This window comes from Triplophysa rosa, linkage group LG4 (assembly GCF_024868665.1).
Source record: "Triplophysa rosa linkage group LG4, Trosa_1v2, whole genome shotgun sequence".
In the NCBI taxonomy this organism is placed as follows: domain Eukaryota; kingdom Metazoa; phylum Chordata; class Actinopteri; order Cypriniformes; family Nemacheilidae; genus Triplophysa; species Triplophysa rosa.
Window position 1 is genome coordinate 13,455,750 of NC_079893.1, and position 18,044 is coordinate 13,473,793.

Here is an 18,044-nt window from a genome sequence, read left to right on the forward strand (position 1 = left end):
TTTCTGTCAAACAGAGCATGTCTATTTTATGATCTGTTATCATATCGTTAACAAAAAGTGCTTTATTAGAGAGAGATCTAATATTTAGCAATCCGAGTCGTAACAGTTGATTATCTGTTTAATTTGTTTAACGTTTATTAAATTAAATTTCAAGAGGTTTACGCATTATTTTATGTTTGCTAATCCGGGGGACAGACACAGTCTCTATTTTAAAAAGGGATTATTACATGTTGTACATTTTGTGTATTCTGTGACGTGAGACGGCAAGCAGACAGTTGGTTAAGCCATTCTGTCTGCTCCCTGACCTGGGCCCCAGCAAGTCAAGCTTTAGCATTAGCATTATTAAGACTTTTTGCCATATTTCTAGACAGGATGGAAGCCCCAGCCCAGGAGGGATGGAGACCATCTTGTTTCAACAGGTCAGGTCTGCCCTCAAAACTCTTCCAGTTTTTTATAAAAACTATATCATTCTGCAGGCACCACTCAGACAACCAGCCATTTAGTGATGACAATCTGCTATAAATATCATCACCACGATAAGCAGTGAAGGGTCCAGAGAATATTACAGTGTCTGACATCATGCTTGCGAGCTCACACACCTCTTTAATGTTATCTTTTGTGATCTCCGATTGACGTAGTCGAACATCATTTGTGCCGACGTAAATAACAATCTTACTGAATTTACGATTAGCTTTAGCCAGCACATTTAAATTTGACTTGATGTCAGGCGCTCTGTCTCCCGGTAAACATTTGACTATGGTGGCTGGTGCCTCTATGTTAACGTTCCGAACAATAGAATCACCGATAACTATGGCAGTTTCAGCAGGTTTCTCAGTCGGTGCGTCACTGAGTGGGGCAAACCTGTTCGAGACCGTAATCGGAACGGTTGAGTGATGTTTTGTCCTGCGACTACGCCGTCTCACAGTCACGAAGTTTCCCAGCTGTGGGGGATTTTCAACCGGAACCGAGCTGTGCGCTAATGTTGCTCGCATCCAAAGTGTTTTCTATGGTCGTTACACTCTTACTATCCTCAGATAAAGATTGGATGCGAGACTCTAATTCTAAGTCAGTAAATTCCGGTCAGTAAAGAAGCACCTCAAAAAAGCGTTGTTACTCCTGTCAGACGGCGTTCTGTCAGCCTACGAGTAAATATTTCATTTAAAATGTGATTTATACAACTCTTTAATCCAATGTTGTGAAATTAGAACTTCAAAGAAACGAGCGGTCCTGTCCGGCGCAGTTCAGCTGTGCGCTGGCTGCTCTGAACTTGAGCCAAGGCGGGAGGCGCGCGCTGTTAATATTCCCATACAACACAGAGCAGCCTGCATAGCATAGCGTGTTAAATCTCTTGTAAATCTGGCAGATTTACAATGTTCAGACTAAAAACATTTTAAACAAGCATAATAATTGTTGTGTGAATCGTCAATGTTAAGCATGGGCTAATATAAATGGTAATGAAATTACGTGCTTGCGACCAGTTACGTTACCAGCAGGTCATGTTGATATCAAAATATAACCAATGTATTACGTAACTGGATCGTTCTTGGTTATCCTGCAACGTTAGGAGACTGTAAATGTGATGTTATGAATTGGTCATTTATTGGTAATGAAATTACATGCCTAGGACGTGTACTTTACGTTACCAGTAGGTCAAGTTATTACCAAAATACTACGAATATAGTACGTAACTGCACCATTATTGGTTATCGTGTAATGTCAGGAGTTTGTGCTGTCGACGTCATGAATTGGTCATTTAATGGTAATGAAATTACGTGCCTGGGACGTGCCAGCTACGTTGCCAGCTGGTAAGTCATGAAATTATCAAAAATGACCAATAAATTACGTAACCGGTACGTCATGTGTTAGCTGGGAAGCTGCTTCTATGGTTGCTTTCCTTTTAACTGTATCGTGTTCACAATTCATTCATACAATTGTTGCATTTAAGAAAATACACAATCATTTCGCAGCCCCAACTCTGACAACCACGTCATTGTTGGCAACGCGCCAGCGAGGAGTTCGTCCTGTCAGTGACTGAGAGTCCCGCTGAAGCCGTCTGGTAATATAGATAAAACTGCTCACTTTTAGTTAAAGCTGGTTTAAAGGGCGCTCCCCAGCAGTGGCTACTCTCATCTGTTCCGGACCTCTGGCTCGAGAGAGATTGACATCGAATACACAGGTTCTTTTGCGCAGTGCATCGCGAATCTTTGATATGTTACAACTTTTAATATTAGCTTTTTTAAATGACATGCGATTAAATGAAACAAGGCACTTCCATAGCCCAACTGTTTAAAATCGGACAAGTCAGAATCCTTACATTTTCTCTGTATCCTCATTTCCTTTGTAAAAATATTGTATTGTGGTCAACAGTACTGGAGACCTGTTTTTTTTCCAACCTTTTTCCACCAACTTATTTTTTTCCAATTCTATAACTTCATATTCAAAGCACAAGTGAAGAACTATGCATAAATATTTAACTGAAATAATTGTTATATGTTACTAGAAAAACAAACACACTGACCCTGTCTTTGGCCATTTGAGGTCGGGGTTATGTTTTGTATAGTATAGTACACCACTTTTTTTTGTTAGGACTACACGCGTGTGACGTTTGTGCATTTGTCTGCGTCTCTGTATGAGGACATGAACACATGAACTCCATCTCCAGAGCTGATTTGAGAGTTTATTTCATAGGCATGTCACTATTAGAGAAAATATATCATCAACCACACACTCTTTGCGGCGACTCGTCAAAATAAAAGTCTGGTAAACTTGAACATCCAGATTAAAGGCGGGGTAACCGATTTCCGAATTACGCTTTAGACAACTGAGTTTGGCAGAGTACCAAAACAACCTTGTAGCCAATCAGCAGTAAAGGTGCACAGGACGGACATTAGCCTAGCCGAGTGCTGACGAAAGCGAAAGATGGGGGTAGGGGTGTGTTTGTTTTGGTAATTTGAACATCAACAATGGCTAAGAGAAATCGGCCTTGAGTAAATATTATATTAGTGATTAGTGATACTCACTAATAAGAAAAAAAAATTCCCAAATGAAAAACATGGAAAAAAATACATCTGGGATTACTATATACATAGTGTGCCATATCTCTGTGTGTTTTTTGTGGTTTACGACCTTTCATGCATTTAAATGTGACCAAATTTCTGTACTAGTGCGTACAGTACGAATTGTGAGCACTGTACTGGTGTTATTATATTATGTCTTTATGTGCCCATTGGTCTGCGCAGCGGAGTCAAACAACCTTTCTACCTTTGAACTGGCCCTCTCCTACCAAGTAGAGGTCTGCGCGGGGCTGTTTTTTTCTTCGCGCCCGTGCCCGCTAAATTTCATTTCACCTGCTCCCGCTGAAAATTCACTTGCGTTCACCCGCTATCTGCTTAGAATGATTTTCGTCCCGACCTGACGGATCCCGCTAAATTTAATCACATTTCCAGATCTCACATTTAAATTTCCTCACAACAAATATAAAATGCGCTATACAAAAACATATCAGTTATTTTTTATCGTTTTGTCAATGTACAACATTGTTATTACATTTTAATGTCAATACAGTAGACAAAGTTTCACAGAGAAAAATACATTAAATACAACGTATTTCACTCAAACTATAAGCAAAATATGAATAAACAAAACCCGTTGGCTTATATATATATATATTAGCTAGCGCTCGTGCAAAATGAAATCACGGATTTAATCTAACTACAGTTAGGGCCATAAATATTTGGACAGAGGCACATTTTTTGTTATTTTAGCTGTGTATCAATATGTTTTCGAGTTACAGTTTTATAATAGATATTGTCTTAAAGTGCACACTCGCTGAAGGATTTAGGAATTACAGCTCTTTAATATGAAGCGCCCCCCTTTTTCAAGGGACCAAAGTAATTGGACAGCAGCACCCGGGGAGCAAGTAGGAGTAAGGTGCCTTGCTCTAGGGCACCTCCGTCGTTACCCACCGGCCCTGAGAATTGAACCGGCAACCTTCTGGTCGTGAGTCTGACTCTCTAACCATTAGGCCACGATATAAACAGATTTATATTGATTCTATGCAATCTGACTACATACATTTTGAAAAAAACTATTATATAAATAAAATCAAAACGATACAAATACTTAATTACAAACTCTGCCATTGATTCATTTTTTTTGAGTGTGTGCCCAGAATGTGCATGAGACTTCACACTTGTCACACTTCAGAATAGGGGGCAATTCTCGCTATTAACAAACCATTAACTACGACTTTTTCCTCAATAAACTCTTCATTTGTTGCTTATTAATAGTTAGTAAGGTATTTGTACTTTTAAGGTATATAAGTAAGGTATGTAAGGTATATAAGGTACTTTTAAAAAGTAAAAATACTAAGGTAAAAAAGTAGTAGATTTTAATGTACTCAAGTATTAAAAGGTTATAAAACAACATTTATTTATGAAATGTAATGGAGCAATTTTTTTCTAGAGTAAAAATAAAGTGCAGATATTTGAAAACTTGTACTTGAAAGTAAACATACTTAAGTACTACCCACCTCTGGCAATAAAATATAAATATACATGCAATTATACATTGATCAGGAAAAAACAGCAGTATATAGTAGTCTCGGATTAATAGTAGTCATCTGCTAATACTTATAATTAGGAGCAATACTGTATAAAGGAATTGTCTCTGATCTCGTCAGATGTTCTCCAAACTTATCAGGCATTATGGACGAAGACGAATCTGCTATCTTGGCAAAAAGGATGTAAAAAGTACTGAATAAAAGGGTATGATTAATTATGAGCAAAATGAGATTCACCCCATTTAAAATTCTTATTTTATAATGAAAGATTTTTGTAATTTATAACAGGTTTAATGATGCAGATTTATTTTCACAGCCTTCTTTGGTCATATTAACCTAGGGTATTTAAAATTAACTGCATGCTTAACTAAATTTGTATTTATTTTGGATGCAACATATCATGTGAAAATAAACAAATCAATTTAATAATTAAAAAATATGATGCTACATTCTTTAACAGGATAAATGTTTTTTTTTTTTAAGTAACATTGTTTTCCTGCCAGTGGTCATGGATTAAGTCCTGCTGATTTAAGAATCAAATAATAAAATAAAAGCTTTCATAGTCATATTGTTTTCCCTCCTTTACATTTGGGGTAAAATAACAATGCTTTTCAAAAATAAATTGAATAGATTTTAAATAAATGTAGTCCTTACTAATTATTCATTTTTTCCTTGGCAGGGATGGTTGAAGGTTCAGTTACTCCACTATTGTCTGCCATCACTCAGAAAGGGAGGAATTATTTTGTCATCACAGATAAAGGACCTGGTGTTTCCAGCTAAGTGTCAGTACAAATTTTCGGATGACAGAGGACACCGATGTTTCATTCACTGGGACATACATTAGCATATACTGTGCATCCCGCAAAGTTAAAAGAAAGTATTTGCATGTATTGTTCATAGTCATGAGAGAGGACTTGATACCGCTGAATTTGCTGTAATGCTGATTGAGCAGCACAATATAATGTTTTTAGTTTAATCTAATATGTTTATTAGCATTTTTTATCTTGTTACTTTAAAAATTATTTTAAATAAAGTATTTGATCATTTTATAAAAAACATACTGTGTAATTCCTAGGTTGTTGCTTGTTCTGTACTCTTTGATTGTGTTAGTACAAATTGTTAATTTCTAGACCAATTTAATGTTATTATTATTGAATTATTAATCTTTTTACCAGAAAATATTTTTAAAGGTTTAAAATGTATGTAACCTTTAACCAAGTTTATTCACAACAACCAGATAATTTGCTTACATACAGACATGGGGGGAATTGATATTAAAAAATATTTTAATATTTTTGTACTTATTCTATTATATATTCTTTTTTTACTTTTTTAACTTGCTGAAATACATGTAGAACATTCATATTGTTGTTTATACATATACTGTATATATGAACTTGTCTTTGAATATTCAACATCTGCAAATATTGTCATTTTTACCCATTTTCATTTGTAATTTGGGATAAATGTTGTCACTAATTCACAGATGGAAACAAAAATGTACTTATACCTGTAGCGAACAGCACTGAACAATGCATTCCTGAGCCCCTCTTTAACTGCCATGATGGAGAAATGTTTACTGCATTGGGATTGGATTTTGGTGGGCTAACATAAATGAATGCTAAAAGTGCCATCAGATAAGGCTGCTAGGATAACTGCCAGACAGGGCTGGATGGAAGACCTCTGTACCCAGAGCTGGCCTAGGCCCCCGTGGCAACCAGAGTGCCCCCAATATCACATGAAATTACAGCTTTTTTGTGATATATTGACAACACATCTATTTTTTCACACAGGGTTTTATACCCACTATTTTTTTTCCGTGGTGTGTGTTAAATTACTGACTAAACGCAACAGTGCAATTTCAAAATAAGTGAGGGAGAAGGAGGACAATCAAACGAAAGAAGGAGGGAGTTACTGGTTATAGAGCCGAGCAGTGACCGATCAAATCAAAGACGATGGAGCTACTGTTCAAGACACTTCAGCTTTTTAAGCTGAGAGAGTGTTGTGCAACACACAATGTAAATGACCAAACATTCAATATTTGACTGCTGTTTAGTAGTAATGTGACTACTGTTTATTCCTGTCTAGCTCCTAAACTTTGGAACAGTCTTCCCTGCACTGTCCGGGAGGCAGACACACTCTGTCAGTTCAAATCTAGACTAAAGACATCTTTTTACTCTTGCATACACTTCCATAATATAAATCCTCTGAGGGTTTAGGCTGCATTAGTTAGATCAACCGGAACCAGGGACACTTCCAAAAACAAATGATGTACTTGTTGCATCAAACACTAAAAATTAACGTCCGCCTTGCTCTGATTCATGCTGACGTGTGTCAAAAAACTCGCGACGGCCAGGCGGCTGTGTCGGATTCGTCAGTCGGGCGCAGTTGCTCTCCACCGACTGCGCTGATGGAAAGCACGATGGGAAACAACTTGCTGACGACACAGCTTAAATGCTCATTGGGCGAGAACGTCAGCTGATATCTTTTTTCTTAAGCGTTCTATTAATAAGTCCATTAAACTGAAGTAGGTTTTGAGATTTATATGTGGAAAAAACACACCTATGTGAAATATATAGTCCTCATAACCACCTTGATGTAAAAGCAGTGGCAATTCAATTGCATAGATTTCATCTGCGATAAAAAGCGCTTTTTATTAAAGTATAACAAAAACATTACAAAACAAGATGGTATACAGTTTACATTCAAAAACAGACGAGAAAAAATAATAAAAGATAATACAAACCAAACAACAAAGACAAAAAGAAAGAAAAAAAATCAAAATGTTCAATCCATCCATAGGCCTATTAATAAATTCAAAACAAGAAATATAATTTCTATTATCTAATAAGTCTAACAGAATTCCAGCTTTTTATTACTTGCTTTTGACAGCATTTTTAAATATTGTCCCAAATAATTCTTAAATACTACAAACAATTAAAAAAATACATTTGGGAAAAAAAAAAGTTATTAATATTAAAAAAAGTTTGACCTCCTTTTTCACAGTTTCCATATTACATTTTCTATAAATTCACGACATTTGTGTTAAATGTTAAATTCACAACATTTTACTCATTTAACCACAATTATTGCACTTTGTCCAGGAATTAAAGAAAAATATGCTCTGAAAAAATAGGGTCTGTGTTCTCTGGAAATGAGTTACAGAATTTACACAATATAGGAACTCCCCAGAAGTATAAATATCACATACAATTTTGAAATGTATTTTTTGGGGGGATAAACTGGAAACTTAGTTTAAGCATTTTGTTTGTCAAAGAACATATCTAAATTCTTTCGAACAGCCTAGACATGGTTGAGAGTTTGACTAATATACGATTTAGAACAGTTGGCCCAAGAAAAATGCGATAAAAAAACGTGAACGCGATCTATTCCATTGCTGACGTTTCCAGTCGACTCGACAGTGCGATTTGGGAATTGTCCCTCTTGCCTGCACTGTTTTCACTCCTCCTTTTACTGCAGCCGCCTACTCTCGTCTTCTTTTCAGGCGAGTCAAGGTGCATCTCAAACAAGCCTATTTATATATTTTAACCATACTTACCTCCAATGGGAAAGTCGTTCAGACGATATTTTGAATTTCCGCCTGTGACGCGAGCTGAACACCGGTGAACACTCGTAACGTTACCGCCTCGTGCCACAGACAGATGTTTGATCGCAGACGGAACGGCGTATGACATCAAAGCACAGTGCGAGCTATTTGTGAACTTACTGCTCTGTATGCTTTAGAACTGCTATTCTAATGCCGTATGCTTTTTGTCATAAGGTGATCGGTCTGCGCAGAGCGGCAGGCGTGGAAGGAGGGAGTCGTGGGACTCCCCGTCCGACTCCTCTAGCACGGAGCTAGTCGTGCCCCCCACCGCTTCCCAGCATCCGGCCACATGTCCTGTGGGCCGGTCCAGGAAGAAGAAGCCGAGGAGGGGGAAGTCCAGTCCGGTGCAGCCGGCGTCCAGTCCGGTGCCGCCGATGAGCCAGCCGGTGCAGCAGCCGGCGTCCAGTCCGGTGCCGCCGATGAGCCAGCCGGTGCAGCAGCCGGCGTCCAGTCCGGTGTTCTGTCCAGTGCAGCAGCCGGCCTTTCAGCCGGCGTCAAACCCTGTTCAGCCGGCCTTCCAACCAGCATCTCAGCCGGCAGTGCGGTCCCCCCAGGACTTTCCCCCCTAAGTCCCTCAGAACTCCGCGCCCTCAAGCACACTCGGGGACTAGGACTGTTCCCCCCACGAACCCTTGTTTTGTCCCACCCCCCCTCCCATGTTTGTTATTTTTGTTGACCCACCCTGACCCATTTGTAATTTTTGCGTGTCTGCCCCTTGTCTTGTTCACCATGTTTGTCTGGTTTTTGTCTTTGTCCCAGTCTGTCATGTCTTGTTAGTCAACCCCTTGGTGAACACCTGGGGGTGTTCATTAAGGGGGGGGGGGGGCTCTGTCATGGTCCTGCCTTCTTGGTTCTGTATTTCTAGTCGTGTGGCAGGATCGGGATGGAGCCCTTAGGATTTATGTGAGAAAGCCATGAGTTGTTTATGTTTTGACATCTCATGTGCTTTCTCGTGTCTTGTCATTGGCCCCGCCCCTCTCGTTTCATGTATTGCTTCCCTGCCGTGTCTAATGTTTCCCACCTGCCCTGTGTCATTATCCCTCGTTTGTCTTGCCCTATTTAATGCCCTCTTGTTTCATTGTCCTGTGCTCTTGCGTTGCATGTGTATGTACCTGTGCTTTGTCTTTGTGCTGTATGCTTGCGTGTCGTTCTCTCCCAGTTAATTACCTTGGCCTTGGATGTTCTTGTCTCAGTTGTGTCTTAGTTCGTGTAAGTTATTGTATCATTTTTGTTCTGCCTTGACATTGTGTCGTGTTTTGTTTAGTTTATTTTTGCCCCATCGAGGGAAGTGTTTTGTTTCAGTTTTTATATTAGTCTGGTCTTCGTTACCCCCTCGTGGGTTTTTTGTTTGTAATTAAAGTATTTCGTGTTAACCCCTTCACCTCTGCCTGCCTGCATTTGGGTTCATCTTCTACACCTTTCCTGACACCTGGGTTCTCCTGAGTTTTTTTTCTCGATTGGAGTTTTGGGTTCCTCACCACTGTTTATGGAAGCATTTTGGTAGCAATTATCAAATTGAAATGCAATTTGCAAAATGGCAATGCAGTATGTAAAATGACAATGCATTTATGTCTTTAAATATACATTTAAAATAACATATGTGCAACATTAGGTGCAAAATGAAAATGAAAATTCAATTACACAATTGACATTTGTCCGTTCCTACACTACTTTTAATATGTATTTTGAAATGCATATTTTTACGCTCTTTAAGTTGCTAAATTAAAATGAAAAGGCATTCCCCGGATTGAGTATATGTGTTTAAGATAGCAAAGCAAAACTGTTGCAAAATGATCATTCAAATGTTATTTTCCATAAATGCATTAACATTCACGGGCTGAACATTTTGGATTGCATTTTCATTACACAGCGCGCGGAGTGTTGCAAAATTCAATGTGGACTTGAGAATGCATTTCGAGCTGGCCACGCCCCCTCCCCGATACAGCGTCATTGCGTGAAGGCGGAGCCAGGTGTACGTGCGTTGATGTGAGGCTGCAGACAGAGCTGATAAAAGCAATAAATCGCATGCACACGAATTAGAGCACAAAGACAGAAATGGCTTAAGTGTTTCTTAAGATTATTAGGTGTCTGTAGACGATAGAACTAGTAGCTACATTGTTAGAACATCTCGCAGAAAATTCTCTGCCTTATTAGGTGGTGAGCTCGCTATGCTGAATGTCTCATGTAGACTTTCTCATACGCGTTTTCATCATGAACATATTCAGTATTTTGAGTGTTGTTTAGTCACAATATCTTCACACAATCATTCAGAAATGTTCGTTTTGTGAGACTGTACAGCCCAAACACGACCCACAGCAGTCCTGGATGAAACAGCAGGTGAGATGGCATGATTGGCCTCCAAGCAAATGCCTGTAGTGCCGTGTCATGGGGAGTGGCGTTTACTAGCTAACCCCCGTCCTCTTCGCAGTTTTGGTTGTGAGGAGGAAGTTCACTTCTGCTCGGTTGACATTAGCTTGTTTCTTGCCCAGAGGTCAAGTGTCTTTAAACTGGTGGCGATGGACACGTCTGATGATTGGTTCTTCCTTATGATTGGTTCTTCTTGACTCTGTGAGTGATGGGGGAGCACCTGTCTACAATCACAGGAAGTCCCATCCAGTGTGGCAGAAGTTTCTTGGACAACAGATGGGAGGTTGTCTCACGTAGCTGGGCAAAGTTATGACACCAAATCTTGTCACCCACATCACGTTCCTCTTGTGAATCTTGCCGGGTGCAGCATGCTCTCTGGCCTTCACGTTTTCTGCAATGATTGCTGGGCAAAAGCAGGTGTCACGCTTCGGTGTCTTTTGTTGAAGTACTGCTGAGTGGTGTAGGGTGTGACAAGGTTGGAGTCTCTGGCTGGCACTTTGGATGTTGTGGTGGTGCTGTCTGACCTTAGGCCATCAGATCAAAAAGAGACACACACAAGGGGGCTGTTCCCATCCCAGTTTTCATGTTAACAGATACATACTTCTCCAGCGTACTGCTCGTTGTTCAGTTGGTTCATTACACTTGGCCGGCTGAGACTGGTTCAGAGAATGGAGTCAGGCTTGTATGCTTGTTTGTTTCCAAAACCTCTGTGCCTGATCTCAGTCCTGGAGTGGGCGTTTCTGTCTGAGCTGGGTATCAGTGGCAGTCTGAACCTGGAGAACATGTGTAGGTGTGCTGTGATGCACTGGTCTGTCTTGTGGGCTGCTGGGCGGTACTCTATCCACTTGGTGAACTTGCATGTGATTGTAAAAAGTCATAGTTGCCCCTTGTTGACCTGGGCATAGGTCACACATAATCTTTCTTGATGTCCTGGAGGTGGCTGCTTTGCGTCATAGTGAGGGTGTGAAGTTTGCTGGTTGGAGCTAGAATCAAACTAAACATCTACCTATGTGCTCTGTCGCTGCATGCCTGGGCAGTGCACCACTTCTTTGTGTGTTAGTGGCTTTGGTGTCATGATGTCTGGCCCATGGTGCGTCGTAGGCATACATCAGTATGACCCCCCTTTGTTCCTGGAAAGTTGCAAGCCGTGGCGCTGTGTTGTTACAGCAACAAGCTAGAGGATTTTGCTTATCAGACGCAGCAAGGATGGACATCGTGAAAGGGAGGTGGAGGGGTTTGAGAGGTGGTTTAGCATCGCTTGTGAGCTTTGGTGGTTGCTTAAGCGAAGCTGTATTGTAGGCGGAGCCAGTGTGGGTGGGTGTGATGCAGGCTTCGTAGCGGCATAAGGTGCTAGCTGTGGCTTAGAAGCGAAGCTTGGTATGGGCGGGTGGGCTTTTGGTGACCACCGGTTGCCACAAAATCCCTCAGATTTCACAGGTTGACTTTGAATGTTCTTTCACCTTTTCCCGCAGAGGAGCATATCGTGTTCCTTTGTGATGACACTAGATGTCTGCAACAGGTGTTAATGCTCAACTGGCTTATGATTCGCTATGTTTCTTGCCAAGTGATAGCGTGTGAAACTTAGCTTAGCCTACTTTTAGTTATGCAGGTAAGAAATTGTCTGATAGAGTTTTTGTGAGCTGCTGCGATTTGAAGGATATTCAGGATAGCTGTCACTTGTGCTGTGATGTTTGGGGCCCCCGCTTGACGTGTTGCAGTGCTCTGGGCGTGCAGTGCCTCACCATTGTGTCGTCGACCACGTGGCTTTGTGTGCGTGGGATCTGTGGTGAGGAAGCATTGACTGTTAGAAACATCACAGGTTGGTGGCAGGTCTCTATGATTACGTTCTGTGTTCTGATGTGAATAGAACATCGCTGGATGGCTTGTGAAGCACAGAGCAGCTTTTGTCATCTGGTTGCTCAGGCTGTGGTAAGAGCCATGTTCTGCTGGTGCTTGGCTATCCCCCTTTCGTTTTGGTCACGCTGTTAGTGTAGACCAATGTTAAGGCAGTGGTTGGCAAGTCTAGCTTTCAGATGGAACTCCATTCAGCAAGGGTAAATCAGGCATGCGGTGAGGCACAGGTGCCATTGGGTGTGTACATGGCACTGTAGAGCTGCACGATTAATCGTTAAAAGATCGCGATCTCGATTGAAACACCCACACGATCTCATTAATTATAACGATTCTCGTGTCTAATTTACCTCGGACTAAAATCATAACGCTTCAATATGTGCTGGTGCTGCCGCAGAAGCAGAGATAGCATTATTATCATAAGGTATGTAACGACAACAACAGTCATGACAAACAGTCTTTTCAACCACACACTATCCTTATTTCTGTGTCCAATGATCACAGAAGTATTGGGCAGAGGTGGGTAGAGTAGCCAAAATCTTTACTCAAGTAAAAGTAAAAGTCACTATTTTAAAATTTACTTGAGTAAAAGTAAAAAAGTGTCATGGCTCTGCGTCCTTAGTCATGTTTTTCTTGGTCCTGTAGCAGAGCCATGGCAAAGCTTTTGGTTATGTGTGGAGAGAAACATATTATTGTCCTTTTGACAATAGTATACGTTCTCTCCAGTGTCTTGTCATTTGCCCCACTCCTCTCGTTTCCTTGTTATCTTTCCCTGAGTGTTTTATTACCCACACCTGCCCTGTGTCATTATCCCTCGTTTGTGTTCCCTATATATACCCTCTTGTTTCTTTGTCCTGTGCTCGTGTATTACGTTGTGGATACGTTGTGTGTGTTCCTGCCCGTGTGTCGAGTTGTGGATTTCGTGTTTGGTTTACCCTGATTCCCTTTGTGAGTTTTGTGTTCTACCCTGTCATGTCGTGTTTGTTTTAAGACGTTTGGTCGTGTCCTTTAGTTTAGTTTATTGTTCTTGTTTTCATTTTGCTCCCTCGTGGGAAGTCTTTTGTTTTATATATATTTCTTAGTTCTGTTTTCCCCCATTGTGGGTGTTTTTGTTCTGTTTTTGTTGTTTAAATAAATCCCTGTTATCCCCTTACTGCCTGCCTGCGCTTGGGTTCTTCCGGCGATCTTGACAGAATACACGAGCCACCACCAAACCCAGCAGGCATGGAGTCGGACGAGGCGTACAGGAGCCGCCAGGCTCACGTCCTGTTCGGCTTCCGCCAGAGGGGGACCCCTGTGAAGGACTTCGCCATGGACTTCCTGTCCACCGCGCGCTACTCGGGGTTCACTGAGGCAGAGTTGAAGGTAATCTTCAACGGCTGCCTCGATGAACGGTCCTTTGCGGATCGGGGTTGTGGGCGTCGCCACACCGTCCTCTCCGGCGCCAGCTAGCCTTGGCGGGAAGCGGGGGAGACGTGAGTCCTGGGGCTCCACGTCTGAGGAGTCCCAGCCTGAGCCAGCCGCACCCTTTGCCTCTTTCCTTCAGCCGACCTCCAGGCGGGTGGTGCGGCTGAAGAGAAAGAGGAAGCGGCGGGCAGCGCGGACTTCCCTCCCTGCCGGTGCAGCAACCGGAGTCCAGTCCGGTAATCCAGTCGGCGTCCAGCCGACGTCCAGTCCGGTGTCCAGTCCTGTGTCCAGCCCTAAGTCCAGTCCGGTGCAGCCGGTATCCAGTCCGGTGATCCAGCCGGCGTCCAGTCCGGTGATCCAGCCGGCGTCCAGTCCGGTGATCCAGCCAGCGTCCAGTCCGGTGATCCAGCCGGCGTCCAGTCCGGTGATCCAGCCGGCGTCCAGTCCGGTGATCCAGCCGGCGTCCAGTCCGGTGGTCCAGCCGGCATCCAGTCCGGTGGTCCAGCCGGCATCCAGTCCGGTGATCCAGCCGGCATCCAGTCCGGTGAGCCGGCCATCCAGCCGGCGTCCCTGCCGGCCATCCAGTCGGTCCTCCAGCCGGCGTCCCAGCCGACGTTCCAGCCGACGTTCCAGCCGGCCATCCAGCCGGCGTCATGCCCTGTCCAGCCGGCCTTCCAGCCGGCGTCAAGCCCTGTCCAGCCGGCCTTCCAGCCGGCGTCAAGCCTTGTCCAGCCGGCCTTCCAGCCGGCGTCAAGCCCTGTCCGGCCGGCCCTGTCCAGCTCTTAAATGAAATACACATTTTTGAACAAAGCTCATGTTTTCTCATGTTGTGTCACGTGTGTGTTGTGAAACGCTCTTACTTGTAAATAAACAGTGAACCACACGCCCATCAACAAGTTTTCTTCCTTCTGTTATTCAAATGTATATTTCTGAAAGCCCACGTCTCTGTGTCTGACAGGTTGCGCGCATGTTGCGGTGTCTGACGAACAGGTCGCGCGGGTGCGCGCATATGGCGGGCATTTATCATTGCTGGTAAACAATATGACACATTTGCAGTTTTGATTGTATAGATATAGATTAATATCTACTTCATCCTCTTTGTGTTCTGTGTGTTCTTAAGTTTCGCGCTACGAGGAGTGAGTAATCCGCCGCTTCAGCTGATTCAGATCGTGCTGTGAACTGAACAAATCATTTGAACTGATTCATTAGCCTATTCAAATGGTTTTGCCCATTGTTCAATTAATGCTTTCAAAAGAATCGACTCAAAAGAATCGACCACTCGGGAATGCCCGTAAAAAGAGACGACAACCTTGAAATAAACAACGCGTTTTAAAAAGCATATTTTAAAATGAAGGAACGAAGGAACGTCACGCAATGTAAGTTATGTAACGAAGGAAAAGTACACATTTTCTATTAGAAATTTACTCAAGTAAGAGTAAAAGTACACACTTTTAATTTTACTTAAAAAGTACATATTTTCCAAAATGTTACTCAAGTAAACGTAACGAAGTAAATGTAGCGCGTTACTACCCACCTCTGCATGTGACATAACGACATCAAATCATACTTCAACAAGGCTTTATCAAATCAAATTTCCTTTAGAAAGGCCTTATCATAACCTTTGAAACAAACTTAACCACATAGCCCCTATACGGAGCTTGGCCCCAACAAGAACAAACACAAGTGTATAAATGTGCATTCGTGGCATTCATGGGACATAGTTCCACTCCACTTTTAGACAGACCCTCGCAAACTTCCCTAAGCACTTCCCCTCGGGGAATCCCCGCCGCCATTTTGAAGTGCGTTCCACTTCGTGAAGTGAACGAGGGAAGTTTATATGGACAGACCCTGGTTCCCTCGATTTTTACTGAGGGAGCGAGTCTACTTCATGTGTATACTTCAAGCTGCTCTATATCCCACAATTCAACTTGATGTGACGTCACAGCAGATCGCTCAACCTATGGTGTATGTAGCCTACAGATATTGTGAGATTTAATTGCATATTACGTCTAGCTAGCTTAGCCTAGACGTTTACAGTCAAAGTTTATACTACTGATGTTATGAATGTGTCATTTTATAACAGCTCTAAGTGCTATCTAGAGGATTTTTTTATATTTTCTACAACAACTGATATTAATTTGTTTCATGCACTATTCTATTTACATAAGCGAAAAAGGGTTTATTTAATAATTATATACCAAGTGATCGGGCTTAGTGCGTTCCATTTAAACCTTATTCACGAGTTCCGCCTGTAGTGGGCACTCGTGCAACGTAAGCAATGACGCACATCCGAGTCAACGAGACTGAGGGAAGTTGCGAGGGAAGGGCATAAAAATTTGGACTGGAACGCACCCATAGTGAGTGGGCGAGTGCTCATCGAATGTACACTCAAAATCAGAGTGCATTTTGGGTAAAAAAAGAGTGAACGATAGGAGCTGTGTCCCAAATGAGCAAACACTATGCACTTAAACTATGCACTCAACCATGTAATGTATGAATTTTAGAAGGGTGTAGTATCCTCCCAAATGGAATACTAAACGGTTTTATACTAACCGGAAGTATATCGGTTTCCCAGACGAGCAAATGACGTCAGTCGCACGGAACAATGCGTGTGAATAAAAATCTATTTGTACATTGTACATTTAAGTAGTTTTCATGTGTTTTGCCCAGGATTACTTTAGACATCAGGAGAGTTTTGCTTGAGCAGCGTGTGATAGCCCCGCCTCTCTTCCGCTACGTAAGCGAAACTACGATTGTTGAGTGCGTGAAGTGTCCACAGTTCCACACTTCATATTTTCGGTCGAAAATGAGCATCATCCGGGTTCTTACAGTGCACTTCATTTTTTGAGGATTTTCAATGTGAACGCACTACTCACACTATTTATACTACAAAATGGCGTAGAATAGTTCATAAGTGCGCGATTTGGGACGCACCTAAGGATTGAAGTAGTTCACTCAGGTTTCGGACACCACTACAAAATGGCGGAAACACGATATAGTGCACTATATATGTTAGCGCAGACATTTTTGCGTATGGTAACCGGCAATAACTTAATATTATACGGAGGTAACAAACACGCTCACACACATCAGTTTCACTTGAACCGGAAGAAGAAAAGAATCTTTTTCCTTCTTTTATTTGCATATAACAATATAAGGTACATCACGTTTCATTTACTCAAATGACATGCACTGCACATAATGGGAGCACACTTATTACAACTCTTAACAATATAGGATATAGGAAGCGGTTTCAGTCACAGCCCGAGACCGTTGCTGAGTGACGTCTCCCGGAAGTAAAAGTCTTTGCTGTTCTGCAAAACGTTGAATCGTCCTTGAAGAAAACTGGGAAACTATCTTCACGTTCAGGGGTTGCCTGTAAAGCACAAGAGTGGGCAAAAGAAATGAAGATAGAATCAAAAACATTTGATCCAACTGTAACAATATCTCCAATTCCTGCAATTCTTAAATGAGCCACAAATTGACTTTACCATACATGATTTGATACAGGAAGGAGAAATCAGAGGAGAGGTCAAACACATAACTCTAGAACGTATTAACTCTATTTATGATGCTTTCACTCAGATTTACACAGATGGTTCCCAAAACCCTGAAACAGAGCGAACAAGTTCATCATTTTATGTTCCAGAAAGTAAAAATGGGAGGAAAGCCAGATTAACAGATGCAGTATCAGTACATGCAACAGAACTTGTAGCCATTCAGATGGCTCTTGAGTGGGTGGAGGAGATGATGCCAAATTCTGAAAGTAAAGTTTTAATTTGTTCAAATTCAATGGCTTCTCTGTCAATCCTACAAACCTTTCAATCATGTAGAAGCGATCTACTTATAGAAATATTAACTATTTTATTCAGATTAAGACATCTGGGAGATACAGTGCCGTTTATATGGGTACCAGCACATGTTGGTATTCCTGGGAATGAAACAGTGGATAAAATGGCCAAAGAAGCACTTGAAGAGGAAAATGTTAACATTGCAATCACCCTCAGCAGGCCAGAAGGGAAATCACTAATTGGACAAGCATGTGGAAGTATATGGCAGAAATACTGGGATTCTTGTAAGGAAGAAAGACATTTCGACAGAATTTAAAGTAATATAAAATGTAGTAAAATGAATCAAAATTTTAATAGGAAAGATTTTTCCCTAATCACAAGACTAAGAATGGGTCACACAAATCTCAATGCTACACTTCATATTATGGGTAAACACAACTCTGGTTTATGTAGTGTATGT

The 18,044-nt window shown here is 41.8% G+C and overlaps 1 protein-coding gene across 1 annotated transcript in view; it reads left to right on the plus strand.

Annotated features, from left to right (window-relative positions):
* The window catches only part of cenpn (centromere protein N), a 46,500-nt gene extending 40,533 nt beyond the window's left edge, over positions 1–5,967 (plus strand). The window contains exon 10 of the mRNA XM_057330981.1: positions 5,241–5,967. Coding sequence (XP_057186964.1) covers positions 5,241–5,341 — 101 coding nt within the window. The 3' untranslated portion in view covers positions 5,342–5,967. The remainder of the gene's footprint in view (positions 1–5,240) is intronic.
* Positions 5,968–18,044: the final 12,077 nt, after the last annotated feature.